Here is a 15,307-nt window from a genome sequence, read left to right as displayed (position 1 = left end):
AGACACTAGTGATACTGGAATACATGCAGAAAGCAAAATCATCCAGTCATGTGAAAAACTTGTGGTTTTAACCAGAAGTTTGGTTTCAACAAGTTTATGGGTATATAAATTCTCCTAAGTAGGTTTCCCCCCATATACTTCTTTTTTCTTCAACTGAAACATGAGCAGAAGGGTCCTAATTATCACATTGAAGTAACTGAAGGGCTCTGTGTCTTGGGCAAATTTTTCCCCAGCTGTAACTACAAACATGGTTATAAAGGTGTAGAAAAGTCTTGGGGAAACAACAGCAAAGCCAACAGGAAGGGGGTGGGCAAATACTCAATAAACCAACGTGTTTGAATTTGAAATAAGGCGGCAGACAAGTTGAAACAAGTATGAAGGCAAAAGTGTAGTATTTAAATACTTGAATTTACTCAACTAGAGTGTGCCTGTTTGAAAATCAAAAATCAAATCAAATAGAGCACAAAAAGCAGAAGTCAGATTCTCGTAAATCAAGTTAATTTAATTTGTGATATTTGCAGGTATCGTTCTTTGTAAATATCAGTTTTTAGTGCTCAAACTACAGGTTGAAACCTTTGTACCATTGTACTTTTAAAACACTGTAACACATATCCAAACCTAGTTTATACGCAACATTTAATAATAAAAATCAGAAAACGGAAAAAAATAAGACATTAATAATTACATTGCAAAGGGCAGTATTACCAGATGTTCTTTGCCAAGCATGTGGCATATTCTAAGATAAAGTCATTATGACAATGCATAAGTAAACCTCGAGCAGCTTCACAAGGTCACTGTGGTTGTAATCATGAAGTGCAGCATGCGCATCCCCCCCCATCTGGCATTTCTTAGTCCTTGATAGGCCTCTTATCATCACAATACAGCAAAAAGAAAATGTATGTTTCACTGTTAACAAAGGAAATTCAAAATACATTCTCAGACTCAAAAGCGTGTTGCAATTTTGCAGTTATTGCTAAAGAGAACGTGAACTTTCATAACGTCTTTCATCATGTCAGATCATGTCTTTTAGATTTTATAAAATGTTGATAAGCACTGCTCCTAAACTAAATCGTAAGAAATACATGATACGTATAAAAGCATTTTGTTAAAAATTAAGTTGGTTTTCATAATTAAAGACTTTGCTGAAAACTGCTGCTAATAGACACTTTTGAAAATTTAGGACATTTAGGATAACTACTGACCTTTATACATAGTTCACCAAGAAATGGTTATTCTGCCATAATTCACTCAACCTTGTGTTGTTCAAACTGTATGACTTTCTATCTTTTGCAGAACATAGAAGTTTTTTTCAGTCCATACAATGAAAGTCTGTGGGGTAGAATGTTGTTTTGGGCCCCACCGATGGACAAAACAACAGTAGAAACATTCTTTGAAATTTCATCTTTTGTGTTCCACATTAGTAAGAAAGTCATACAAGGTTGGAACAACATGAGGTTGAGTAAATGATGACAGAATTTTCATTTTTGTGTGCACTATCCCTTTAAAATACACATCAGTCTGCATATTAAATATAGTAACTTAAATGTATATAAATAACAATAAACAATATACAAGTAAATGTGTAACAACATAATTTAAACTAAACATACCTGTGCTAATAGGCAAACAAAAGCAAACACAAACCTGTTATTTGCAACGTTCCTGTTATATTTTGCAACAAATGTTTTTGCTTCCTGTCTTTGAGGCCCATTTCTAGAACATATGTTGATGACATATTAGCAGGTCCTTGAAATTTCAGCAGATTTCCAAAGAATTGAAATGTCCATCATTTTTAAGAGTGTCCACATTCCGCCCCTTGCGTGTTCATTTACTAAATATATTTGGCTAGTTTGATTATGTTTTCATCAACCGATAAGAGCGAATTATCATTAATAACGCTTAAACCCATTCTGAAGAGTTCCATTAGTCACTACTGATACTTTCCTTGACCTCAAGAGGCAGTGTGTCAAAAAGATGATCCTCCACGAAGAGGAGGTTTTTCCGAAGAAGGTGACACTGGCCAAGCTGAAATGGAAGGCAATCTAAGCAGTTCCCTTTGAGCTCAAGTTGGGACAGCTGAACTAACTGCCCAATGGACTCTGGGATGGAGGTGATGCTGTTATGACCCACCAATAAAACCTTCAGTTTGGAACATTTAAACAGTTGATTAGGCAGAACTTCTACCTTGTTCCCTGTGATAGCAAAATGTTGAAGGTTGTGAAGGTGTCCAACCTCCACTGGTATACTTGAGATGGAATTGTTGCTGAGGTCAATGTGCCTCAGTTTGGGCAGATGAAACAAAGCTGGGGGAAGGGTCTCCAGTTTATTGTGACAGATAATGAGGGACTCCAGACTCTTTACTAGGCCTATCGATGGTGGAATGGCAGTGATCTTGTTGTACCACAGCTTGAGGCACACCAATCTTCTTAGGTGCTGAAAGCTGATGATTTCCTCAATGGTCCGGATATTGTTATTCTTCAAATCCAGTTCTTGCAAGTTAGCCAAGCTAAAGATGGCATGGGGGATCCTCTCCAAATCACAGTTCTGGAGATCCAAATCCACTAGGCTGGTCATCTTCTTGAGACTGTTCAGTACCAGTAACTTAGTCCCATCATTGTGAATCACCAGTTTGACGAGATGTGGCGACAGCTCTGTTAGATTTGTGGGTATTTTGTTAAGATTGCTTTTGAGATACAATGTCCGCAAGTGTCTCAGATCTCTCAGTGACTCCAAACCAATCATCTTGTTGTGTTCAGAGTTCAAGTTCCCAATCAGGTTCAGTTCCTTGAGGCTCCTCAAAAGATAAATCCACGTTGGGATTTCTGCAACATCAGTAAACTTAATGTGAAGGCATCGCAGATGGTCGCGGAGAAAAGTGAAAGCGGATTGTTCGACTTTAGCAGGGCAGTTATATAGATGTAGTTCCCGTAGGTTGGTCATCTGAGAAACTTTGGCTGAAATTCTGACCTCAGGAATAAGCTCCAACTTGAGGACTTCCAGATCGGTGATGTCAAATACTGCATTAGGGAGTCCTGACAGCATAAAGAGGTGAAGTTCTTGTTCATCTTGAGCATTGGATGTCACATGCTGACGTAGTTTTTCAAACGTCCACTCGTGGTTAAGGCTAATTTCTCGTAGTTTGTTCTCACTGACCTCGGAGAGAAATACACCAAATCGCTTGGAGTACAGCTGATCATATTGGTCGACCATGTGTAGGAGAAACGCAAAGTCATTCTTGACATCAGGAATATCGCTAAAGCTACTTTCCTCTCTGACTTTTTCAAAAGAGTACTCCTTAAGAGGTCTCCTGAAGAGCCAGTAGAGTGTATACAAACACACCAGACCATAGAGACATATCATGGCCATGAAGGTGAAGAGAAGTTTCCTTAACATGAATGCCATGTTGTGTGTGCAAATGAATCGATCATACCCGGTCAAACTTTCGATTTTAGGATAGCATATATGGCAGAAACTGATATGTGCGGCAAATGTAGACGTATAGCTCAAAATCAAAATGATCTTCAGTGCTTTTATTGCTGTCTGAGCTACATAGAGTTTGTAGATGAAGTCACTGTCTTCGATGTGAGCTCGAAATTTTCGCACTTTCTCAAAAAGCGCCTTGGCTTGTTCTCCATCTTTTTTGTCTAAGGTGGTCAGGCTGGGAGCTTCTGCAATGAGCTTTTCGGTAGGAAACTGTACCGTTGGAGTTTCCATTAAAGGAGTAGACTGACAGCTGTCCTCTGAGGATACATGTTTTTTGTAAACCGCACCGCTTGTGAACCTTTGCTTGTTTTCCTCAGAATCTTCACAAGCGGTTTCGGACAAAGCTTTCGTCGTCCATGGCGATTCAAAGCACCGTCCCAAAATGGAAACAAAGTGTTCAATCTTTGAGCTGGTCTTTGGGTATTTGAACCAAAAATTGCTGCTTACCATCAGCATTATGGTGTGTATGAGGGCAAGGTAAGGAAAATATTTGTTATACCATGGTAGGGCATCATGGTAGCACATTTGGTTGACAAAAATATACTGCTGATAGTCCAGGTTTGTTTTACGTCCTCTGGGTTCAGGTTGAGACTTCATACCCTCTCCTTTTAAGGGGGTAGATTGAGTGTTAAGAAGTTCATGTGCAACGCTGTCAGGAAGGTCTTTAGTGGGTGTGGGTGTGGGTGCAGTCTCCAGAAGTGATGTGGAACATTCTGGTAGATTTTGTGCTTCCTTAGGGTTTGTGCTTTCCTCAAGAATGGGAAGACATGCCACTTGGTCTTTGGATAACTGCATAGTCCCAGAAAAGATGGCTAACATCAACATTATCACCCCAATATAATCCATGAACACATCCCACCATGGTTTCAGAATACGGTAGGTTGGCTGGATGTCATTAAGGGAGGCAACTTCAGTGAGACTAAACATCCCTGTAATAAAGAGCAGTGCAGTCAGTGCATGTTTGAACAGAACTAATTTGAGTCTTTAACTTCATGTCTCAAATGTTAATGATGCGCAGTCACATTTGTTTAAAATAAACAAATACCATATTTTAAAGAGTAGATTTACATTTAGCAGATTCTTTAATTGAAAGAGACTTATGTACAAATGTGTATATAAATGAGTGAGTAAACCAGAGTGCATACACTGACTGTGCAGTTTGCACTATTCGTCAAATACCTGCTAGCCACATGTGGCTTCAAGTTACAACATGAAAGGTCCGAACCATCTCAAGAGTGTGTAATGTTTGAAATGGCACTTCACTGCAACGTCTTACATGTTCGTGTGGCATGAAAAACACGTGTCCATACACTTTGGATATGTTTTCTGATTCCAGGTTAAAACATTTTTAGCAGCCAATGTGGTATTAATATCCCAATTCTGTTTATAAACGTACTCCTAGTGGCATGCACACAATTCGAGTGCAGCTTTATTCGTTGCCTGCTATTTTCTCAGACTGTTGCCTGAGAAATAGAGTATGGAAACACATGACAGCTGTTAATCATTAAAATGGTCTGTGTTAACTATTTAAGGATTTTAAGAAATATACAAGCTAATCCCATTATTCTGATTACATAGCTGGTCATTCCATAAAATGAGTGCCTTATGTGCCTTTATTTTGAAGGCATAGTGAACTTTTCAGGACAATTTCAGGCTTCCTCCCTCACTTAAATTCATATTTGTTACATTTGTCAGTAGAGGGCGATCTTTAAAAAAAAAAATACAGAAAACTAGGCTATGTTTTAATGAAATGTCAATTAAATTCTCCGTCTAAGGAACACCTTGTAGTGTCATGACAGCAAAAGGACAAATGGCTAATTTAACTACAAAACCGACAACCATGTTACTATTTTTAAGTAATTAATTCATTATTTTTATTAAATTATTCTTATTATTAAACTTTTTTAAACAACCTTTTCAGAATGGAAATGGACCCATTTAATCGATGACCCAGTAAATGGAAAACGTTTCCAGGTTGTTCTCAAATGGTAATATCAGGCTATGATACGTCTTAAAATAGAAATATTCATATTCGTATTTGCACAGTAATACGATGTCAGGATCTACATTTAAGGTAGATCGAGTCTAAAACGCGAAGTGATCTAACATAACCTGCAACCCCAGGGAATAATATTTCTAGGAAGCAGGAAGAAATAAGCCTCAAAGACCCAGATAGTAAAGCGGTCTACTTACTGTCTCTGCTGGTGTTTTCACTGGGATAGAAGAGCACGCACTGTTATCGTTGTCATATCGCTGTAGACGCTAGATTTGACAAAAGTTGACGTTGAGCAGGAAACGGACTACAAAAGTCAAATACACAATCGCCACCAAACAATCTTCTTTCAGCATAGTAATGTAATGTCCGTCAAGGACTGCACACTCTGTCCACAGAAGTCTGAACTCGGCGAGAGGTTTAAAACACGCGATTCTTTGTCCGACTTGCTCCGACTTGTAGTTCAGCAGTCAAAATGACGAAGTTGTTCCGCTCGTCAACTGCGTATCTCATTGGACGGTGACTGCGCAGCGTTTACGAACCCACCGGATAAGGTGAATTATCTCCAAAAAGCCCTTTAGCCCAGAAGACGCGCCCTGTACAAAAAGCGTTGTCTTACATAAAGGTTTATTTTCAATTATAAGTGGAGTCTGTGAAATATTACAATTCTGACAGCCATTACCATTTAATAATTGAGACTAACCCCGTGAGCTCATTCTTCTTCTTTTTTCTTCTTTCTTTCTTTCTTTTATGAGGAAACTAGGACTCAGTGCAGCATTGTTTGGCTGGCACAGGGTGCAGGAAATGTCTTGGTAAAATCAACCCACCCTAAATGTTTTTTTTTCAAGTTTCAGCTAGTTTGTAAGAGGAACATAGCTTTATTTTGTCTGGCTGAATCATGAACACGCTTGTTTTTCTTCCTCTTCTGTCATTTATTTTTTCCGCCCAGTGTTTTGGATGCTTTTAATCATTCTTTTTCATAAAATAACATGATATTTATATATTTATGGCATGCACATTTATTTTCATGGACAGAAGCCCAAGGCAATGAGGAATGACATATAGATTTCTATTCTTTATGCAAGTGCAGCACATGAAGTTGCCATAAAAGTGTCACTACCTGTTTATCAGTGCATTTGCATCTATAGTGCTGTTGAGTGTCATTAGAAAGATGATCCCTTTAGAGAGATATGAGTGTTCTCACCATGGATGGTTTATAAGAGGGCCCAACCCTTGGTTTTTGAGAGCACTACAAATGGAATTAAACCCATAATAACTTTGTTTGACACATCTGCATTATTAAGCTAAATGATTCATGAATTTAGGGATGGTATATAATCCTCAAATAGGAACTTTAAAAGCCTTGCCAGTAAACAGCAGAAACGTGACCAATTGTTTTAAAATGAGACAAATCACGTGCATTTTCCATTGTAGTCAAATAAAGCCATGTGCCATTCTGCACTTGTGTTATGTTTCAGTCCATACAATGTAGTTTATTATTCTGTACTATTTAAGAACACATTAGAGGCAAATTGTAGGCCAGACTCAAACATGTCGGTTGAGCTATAATTTATGAAATTTTAACTAGGCCTATATTTTAGATTGTGTGTGTGTGTGTGTGTGTGTGTGTGTGTGTTAAACCTTAAAAGTCTAACCTGCTTCTTCTGGGACTGTCACTTGTAGTTTATGCATACTTCCTCCATGAATATTTTTTATTAGTTCGTTTTAGATTAAATTTAAACTTTTACAACCCTAATTTTAAAACAAAGAATTTTATTTGAGGAACATAGCTAATCAAATGTGAAATTTTAAAGGGATGGTTCAATTTTATCAATACTTACTCACTCTCAAGTTGTTCCAAACCGGTATTCTTTCTTCTGTTGAACACAAAAGAAGGTATTTTGAAGAATGTTGGTAACCAGACTGTTGACTTTAGCCATTGATTTCCATAGTAGGGAAAAAAATACTATAGTCAATGGGTGCCGTCAACTGTCTGGTTATAAACATTCTTCAAAATATCTTCTTTTGTGTTCAACAGAAGAAAGAAACTCATGCAGGTTTGGAACAACATGAAGGTGAGTAAATTATGACAATATTTTCCTTTTTGGGTGAACTATCCCTTTTACATGATCAAGACACCTTAATTGAATTCCTGGAATATCAGATGAAGAGGCTGCTTTATCTGAAAATATTACAAATTGAATTCCTGCATTTAAGATTTAAATTGGCCATTTGAAACTTCCAATTGTTAAATTGCCACATGTTGTTGACATGAAAAAATTGCCGAATCATAAATTCGTAAGTTTGTCACTTGTGGCTCTCCGTCTCCGCCGTGTACACGTGACTTAGAAAACCTATAAATAGGAGTAGCCGGCGTCCATTGTGTTCACCATAGAGTCACTGCCGTGGACAACAGATACTAACAGTATGGCGTCAACGAGCCGGTGAGTTTCATTTCTGCTAGTTTTGGTCCTCCTTGATATCAATTGTAAACGTATGGCATAGATGACCTTTGAATCTTTCCGGTGTGGGCCTCTATACGCTTTTTGTCGAAGTTTGTTGTCATCGTGACGTGATGCGTATAAAGGAGGTCTTGGGAAATGAACACTGTCATTTTCTGCTAGCGCATGTTGGCTAGCCGTTCGCATCTCATGAAATAAGACAAAATGAGGGCAGCAAGTGATTTTGAAAGACTAGCCGTCTGAGTTGTTATTTTAAATCTGCGTGGAAGGTTGAGATATCTGTCAAAGTCGAACCGAATAACAGTCGTCACAGAGCTAACAGCGCTAACCACACACGTACATTAGTTAACAAGAGGGACACTTGAAAACTCTCAGGAAGTGATGCCGATTGATTATTTATCCAATAAATAATGCTTTTTATCTGTGGTAACTCATGTCTGGGTTGTAGAGGCCACAACATCTGCTGTAAAAGTCCAAGCCTCCCTTTAGTCCACTTTTTTTCTTTTTTTTTTTAACAGCTGGAAGATTATATTTTGCTATTCTTTAATAGTAAATGAAGACGTTATTGTGTAGTTGTAGAGTTTTTAATTATGGATAAATTATGAAACACTCAAAACAGATTTTTTTTTAGTTTGATATTTTATAGATCTACAAATAGTAGAACAAACCCTTAACTGGGCATATGGGATATTCAAACAGTAGTAGTAGTAATAAACAGTATATTGGATAATTGGAATAAGTCTGGTTTGCAGTATTTAGAATTGCATATGTACTCTGTGGTTCTGCTGTGTTTGAAAAAATGATGCCGCAAGAATTATCTCTAATTAATTTAGCCTATATAATTAAAAAATAAACTTTTCTTTTTTTATATGCACCTGCTTTAGAAGAATGTTTGGGCATCTTCCTGTACTGTTTACTGTATCCTAATCCACAGACAAACAATTGTCAACAGAGTTCATGTAGATTTTTCCTGACCTTTGGAATCTTGTCTGTTTCAGTGGAGACTCTCTTCCCAAGGTGCAATGCCCCAATCACCCCGATGCACAGCTGGTGGAGGACTACAGGGCAGGAGACATGATCTGCCCTGAATGTGGCCTTGTAGTAGGTATGAGTTTCCACCTGAATATTAGAGCTTTGAGTGTATGTTTTTTCATCGCTGACTTAAACAATAAGACGATAAGCGTGCATTTCCTTTCTTTTGCAGGTGACCGTGTAATTGATGTAGGGTCTGAGTGGAGAACGTTCACCAATGAGAAAGCAACTAAAGACCCGTCTCGTGTTGGTGACGCCCAGAACCCTCTCCTCAATGGAGGTGACCTCACCACCATGATCAGCAAAGTAAGGAACTTGTTTACCTATTGATTTTGTGTTTTGGTGTTCCTGTCATGCTTTTTTAAATATATTTTCCTTATGCTATTTCAGGGAACAGGTGCAGCGAGCTTTGATGAGTTTGGAAATTCCAAGTACCAGAATCGGAGAACCATGAGTAGCTCTGATCGAGCCATGCTGAATGCCTTCAAAGAGATCAGCACCATGGCCGACAGGATCAATCTCCCCAGAAACATCATTGTGAGTGTTCCAGCCTACTGTTATTGAATTAGAGGGTAACGTAATTATGCAAATAATGTTAACTTAGCCTAACTAAAGCCTAAACTAAAGAATTATGAACAATAAACCCAAATAACTACATCTTAATTATGCAACCTATTTATTTCTATCACATTTATACATGGTATAAAAAAAAGTTTTTTTTGTAAATCAAAATTTGAGTGGTTAACTTTACATTTGTTGTTTATAAGCTGCTTTGTACATAACACCTTTTTCAAATTATTGAAATACAGAATGTAAATTAAAAATAATTTGCAAAATTCTTAATTTCCATTCACTATAGACTCTCTGCTTTCTGCTCACTGATCTTTATATATATAGATAGAGATATATTATTTTTGATATGATATACAGTGAGGAAAATAAGTATTTGAACACCCTGCTATTTTGCAAGTTCTCCCACTTGGAAATCATGGAGGGGTCTGAAATTGTCATCGTAGGTGCATGTCCACTGTGAGAGACATAATCTAAAAAAAAAATCCAGAAATCACAATATATGATTTTTTAACTATTTATTTGTGTGATACAGCTGCAAATAAGTATTTGAACACCTGTCTATCAGCTAGAATTCTGACCCTCAAAGACCTGTTAGTCTGCCTTTAAAATGTCCACCTCCACTCCATTTATTATCCTAAATTAGATGCACCTGTTTGAGGTCGTTAGCTGCATAAAGACACCTGTCCACACCATACAATCAGTAAGAATCCAACTACTAACATGGCCAAGACCAAAGAGCTGTCCAAAGACACTAGAGACAAAATTGTACACCTCCACAAGGCTGGAAAGGGCTACGGGGAAATTGCCAAGCAGCTTGGTGAAAAAAGGTCCACTGTTGGAGCAATCATTAGAAAATGGAAGAAGCTAAACATGACTGTCAATCTCCCTCGGACTGGGGCTCCATGCAAGATCTCACCTCGTGGGGTCTCAATGATCCTAAGAAAGGTGAGAAATCAGCCCAGAACTACACGGGAGGAGCTGGTCAATGACCTGAAAAGAGCTGGGACCACCGTTTCCAAGGTTACTGTTGGTAATACACTAAGACGTCATGGTTTGAAATCATGCATGGCACGGAAGGTTCCCCTGCTTAAACCAGCACATGTCAAGGCCCGTCTTAAGTTTGCCAATGACAATTTGGATGATCCAGAGGATTCATGGGAGAAAGTCATGTGGTCAGATGAGACCAAAATAGAACTTTTTGGTCATAATTCCACTAAACGTGTTTGGAGGAAGAAGAATGATGAGTACCATCCCAAGAACACCATCCCTACTGTGAAGCATGGGGGTGTTTTTCTGCACATGGGACAGGGCGACTGCACTGTATTAAGGAGAGGATGACCGGGGCCATGTATTGCAAGATTTTGGGGAACAACCTCCTTCCCTCAGTTAGAGCATTGAAGATGGGTCGAGGCTGGGTCTTCCAACATGACAATGACCCGAAGCACACAGCCAGGATAACCATGGAGTGGCTCTGTAAGAAGCATATCAAGGTTCTGGCGTGGCCTAGCCAGTCTCCAGACCTAAACCCAATAGAGAATCTTTGGAGGGAGCTCAAACTCCGTGTTTCTCAGCGACAGCCCAGAAACCTGACTGATCTAGAGAAGATCTGTGTGGAGGAGTGGGCCAAAATCCCTCCTGCAGTGTGTGCAAACCTGGTGAAAAACTACAGGAAACGTTTGACCTCTGTAATTGCAAACAAAGGCTACTGTACCAAATATTAACATTGATTTTCTCAGGTGTTCAAATACTTATTTGCAGCTGTATCATACAAATAAATAGTTAAAAAATCATACATTGCGATCTCTGGATTTTTTTTTTTTTAGATTATGTCTCTCACAGTGGACATGCACCTACGATGACAATTTCAGACCCCTCCATGATTTCTAAGTGGGAGAACTTGCAAAATAGCAGGGGGTTCAAATACTTATTTTCCTCACTGTATTATAAATTAATGTTCCTTTCCACCATGTTTCACATTGACACGCTCCTTATGATGTCGGCAACTCGTGTATCTAGAATTCTGAGTTTCCCCACTTGTAAATAACACTCACGCTGTGTCCGAAATCACATGAGTAGGTACTACATTTGATTTTGAATTTACTTCGTGGCTGTTAAAAAAATATGTATTTGTATATAGTTGGGCTGGGCGATATGGCCAAAAAATCATATCTCTGTATTTTTTGGTTAAATGGCGATATACGATATATATCTCGGTACTTTCTACGTTTTTCTATTTTGATAAAGAAAATATGGCCAATGATATCCTACAAACAATGTTGATATTGAAGGAAACAAATATAGTGAATGTAATGTAGGCTATGCAATATATTATGTGCAAAAAAGTGGGTGAAGCAGGTGTAATGATATGACGCAGCACCTGAAAATAGGCTACCTTCCGTCAACATAACCAACGTGACAACCTGCTTGCACAGGGAGCGTTGGAAGTTACCGAGCTGGGGACTATTTTCAGGTGCTGCGTCATATCATTACGCCTTCTGCACTCATGGTACGGCAGTAAAGTTTCTTGATTATTACACAGGAATGAGAGTATAGTTCCTAGTCATATCAGCCTAGAAAATCGCAACTTTACATTTTCCGTCGGTCTTAGTGCACGATGTAACTACAGAAGAGTCAAGTTTTAAATAGGAAAAATATTGAAACTCTTTGGTAATTTTTTTGAGAGAAATGCTAATGGTCCACTTCAATGATGTATTTTTTTTTTTTACTTTTATTACAAACTCTTGTGGAGACAACAGCAAAAGAAAACAGGCAAGGCATCAACAAAATACAAAATTAACAATGAAAAAAAAAATTAATAATAAATAAATAAATAAGGCTTTGTTCTCAAATAAATAATGTGTTACAGGATCAAAAACATTTCTGCAGCATAACAAATAGCTTCTACAGTTTGTTTGGAATCTTTAACAAGGTTCAAGGAGGAAGATAACATACGAAGTTCATTTTTAAAACAGTTTACATTTGGCAATTGTTTTTTTCCATTTATTTTTGTGAATGTGGTATTTACCCATAATGATGATAAGGTTAATCAAAAGTGAAGTGTCTCCCGTCAGTTTAGAATTATAAATAAGAATATCTTCGATTGAAAATTGTTCAAAAAGTTCCCTAATTTTATTATTCAACCAGCTATGGACATCTTGCCAAAAATTCCTACTAATTGAGCAAAGGAAAAATAAATGTTCTGTTCGTTCTGGATTTTCATGACAAAAGTCACAAGGGTCAACTTCAAAGCCAAATCTACCCCTCACTTCAATGATGTATGCTAAGCTATGCTAAAAGTGGTACCGCCAGACCTGGAGATCGGCTGAATGGATTCAAAAACGGTAAAACTCAACTGTTTAACTCTGGGGGAGTTGTAAAATTTTCCAAAAAAAGTGGAGTATCCATTTAAACTTGTTAACTGTATCTTACCAGTTATTTTGAAGCCATTAATATAAGCTTGTCATGTTTAGGACAAATTGTACTATGTACTTTCACTGCAGCAGCTCACACTGTGTCCTCCGCTATTTTTCAGATGTGCCCGTATCAAACTACTATCGATATAAATGGTATTGCCTCATTCCATATCGTTTCTAAAAAATATATCGCTACATTACAAATTCGATATACCGCCCACGCGCCCAGCCCTACTATATAGTATGAATTTGCGTAGTATGAATGAAATTTGGCCATGTTGTTACTGTAACCTGGCGTACCAGCGTCAGTTGCGTCACTTCACTTCCATTCATAAATCCCCTCCTGTTGCCTCATGGGATGGTAAAGTGGTCATCGAATGCGCACTTCAGTATCTCGGCAGAAGTAGTTGGTCATCCAGGGACTTTTCGCCTACTGTTTTTTGAATACTATGTGTTCGGACATACTACTCTTTTGGCGTACTGTTTTTCTCATACTATATAGTAAGAAAGTATTACGATTTTGGACACAGTGTCAGTGAAGTGGCTCTGTTTAAAAATGGTTTTCTTTGTTACAGGACCGAACAAACAACTTGTTCAAACAGGTTTACGAACAGAAAAGTCTGAAAGGCAGAAGTAATGATGCGATCGCTTCGGCCTGCCTTTACATAGCGTGCAGACAGGAGGGCGTCCCTAGAACATTTAAAGGTAAAACCTGCATTTTTTTTTGGTTACACTTTATTTTAAGTATTTTAAGTATATATTTAAGTACTGTGTAATATTATTTAACAACGTACTTACTATAGGGTTAGGGTAGGATTAGGGTTTGGTTGAAGGTTAGTTGCATGTAATTATGCCTTATTTACTGTTATTACTATGGTAAGTACATGTCAAATATGTAACAAGGACACTGTAAAATAAAGTGTTACCTTTTTTTTATGATGTTGGTGATTGATAGACTAATTTACTGAGCTTTTGACATGAAATCATTATATTAAGTATATAATTCTTTTCTACGTTAAAACATTTGCTCCAATCCCATTTTAATATGCAGAGACAACTATAAGTGAGCCATTTGTAGGTTAATTCTGCCAAAAAGTGTGAACACTCTGGTTTTGTAACTCCATTTGGTGATGCAGAAATTGAGTACTTTACCTTTAGGATTATGCTATTAACTGAAAATATTATGCTTTATGAAGATATTTAGCTATTAATATTTAAGAAGTTCTTGATATACAAGTTTGTTTAATAATTCATATCTCCCTCCACCCCAGAAATCTGTGCCGTGTCTCGGATCTCTAAGAAGGAGATTGGCCGTTGCTTCAAGCTTATCCTGAAGGCTCTTGAGACGAGTGTGGACCTCATTACAACCGGCGACTTCATGTCACGTTTCTGCTCCAACTTGAGCTTGCCCAAACAGGTGCAAATGGCGGCCACTTTCATCGCCAGGAAGGCTGTGGAGCTGGACTTGGTTCCGGGGCGCAGTCCAATCTCAGTGGCAGCCGCAGCCATCTATATGGCCTCGCAAGCGTCTGCCGAGAAGAAGACACAGAAAGGTAAGAGAAAACAATCCACTCGCATATCGTGATGATAATCAAAAACAAATGGGTGTTTGTGTCCTTGATATGTGAAGTTATTTTTCTCTCACGCAGAGATCGGGGACATTGCTGGAGTGGCAGACGTCACCATCCGTCAGTCTTACCGTCTCATTTACCCCCGTGCTGCCGATCTCTTTCCTCCCGACTTCAGATTCGACACACCTGTGGATAAACTGCCTCAACTGTAAACACCCATGTGCCCCACTCACCGCTCTTTGTACTTGCAGAATTTTTGCCCTTTTCTCTTTGAAATTTGCTGTGAAGGCACAAGCCTTTTGAAAAGACAATAGCAGGGATTCGGCAAAGTGCAGAAGACACATTCCAAGATTAAACACAATTACAGGCTGTACTTTCATTTGTGTGTATATAAATTGTACACATGTCCAAGTGGGAATTTGATTGGTGGTTCCAACTGGGCATATTTCTTACTGTAACATTTTCTTTTCTAGGAAATTATTTTGTTAGCTTGTTTGCATTATATTTAGTAACTTAAATAATGAATGCTTTTCAGAAAAGCATGGTGAACATCTCGGAAACCCCCAAATCAGGTTTACAAATACCTTGAGATTTGAAAGTGTAACTCACAAATGGTTTTATTTCCCTCTTTTTTTATTATATGAGGGGAACGGTATGAAGTGGAAGTTTCTGTTTGTGTGTTTCTGTACTCACAGTTCAGTTATTATAAAAGTTTTCATGAAACACCAGAGAATCCTTTTTGAAGTGACAAATCATTTCAGTAGGTCTACAAATTGTCCA

The 15,307-nt window shown here is 38.1% G+C and overlaps 2 protein-coding genes across 2 annotated transcripts; one reads left to right on the top strand and one right to left on the bottom strand.

The window, feature by feature from the left end:
* Nucleotides 1-481: 481 nt before the first annotated feature.
* On the bottom strand, nucleotides 482-5,997 carry lrrc8da (leucine rich repeat containing 8 VRAC subunit Da). Its single transcript, XM_081375266.1, has 2 exons — nucleotides 5,677-5,997; nucleotides 482-4,412 (listed from the first exon to the last, which is right to left on the bottom strand). Exon 2 carries the CDS (start codon nucleotides 4,408-4,410, stop codon nucleotides 1,924-1,926), a length of 2,487 nt encoding a protein of 828 aa, XP_081231392.1. The 5' UTR covers nucleotides 4,411-4,412; nucleotides 5,677-5,997; the 3' UTR covers nucleotides 482-1,923.
* Nucleotides 5,998-7,766: 1,769 nt separating this feature from the next.
* Nucleotides 7,767-15,252, top strand: gtf2b (general transcription factor IIB). The gene is made up of 7 exons (XM_081375261.1): nucleotides 7,767-7,920; nucleotides 8,937-9,043; nucleotides 9,143-9,276; nucleotides 9,361-9,507; nucleotides 13,532-13,661; nucleotides 14,228-14,509; nucleotides 14,606-15,252. Exons 1-7 carry the CDS (start codon nucleotides 7,904-7,906, stop codon nucleotides 14,737-14,739), a joined length of 951 nt encoding a protein of 316 aa, XP_081231387.1. The 5' UTR covers nucleotides 7,767-7,903; the 3' UTR covers nucleotides 14,740-15,252.
* Nucleotides 15,253-15,307: the final 55 nt, after the last annotated feature.

Source organism: Scardinius erythrophthalmus (assembly GCF_964197995.2).
Source record: "Scardinius erythrophthalmus genome assembly, chromosome: 9".
Lineage (NCBI taxonomy): Eukaryota > Metazoa > Chordata > Actinopteri > Cypriniformes > Leuciscidae > Scardinius > Scardinius erythrophthalmus.
The sequence above is the reverse complement of the archived record's forward strand: the minus strand, read 5'-3'. Positions and strand labels throughout refer to the sequence as shown.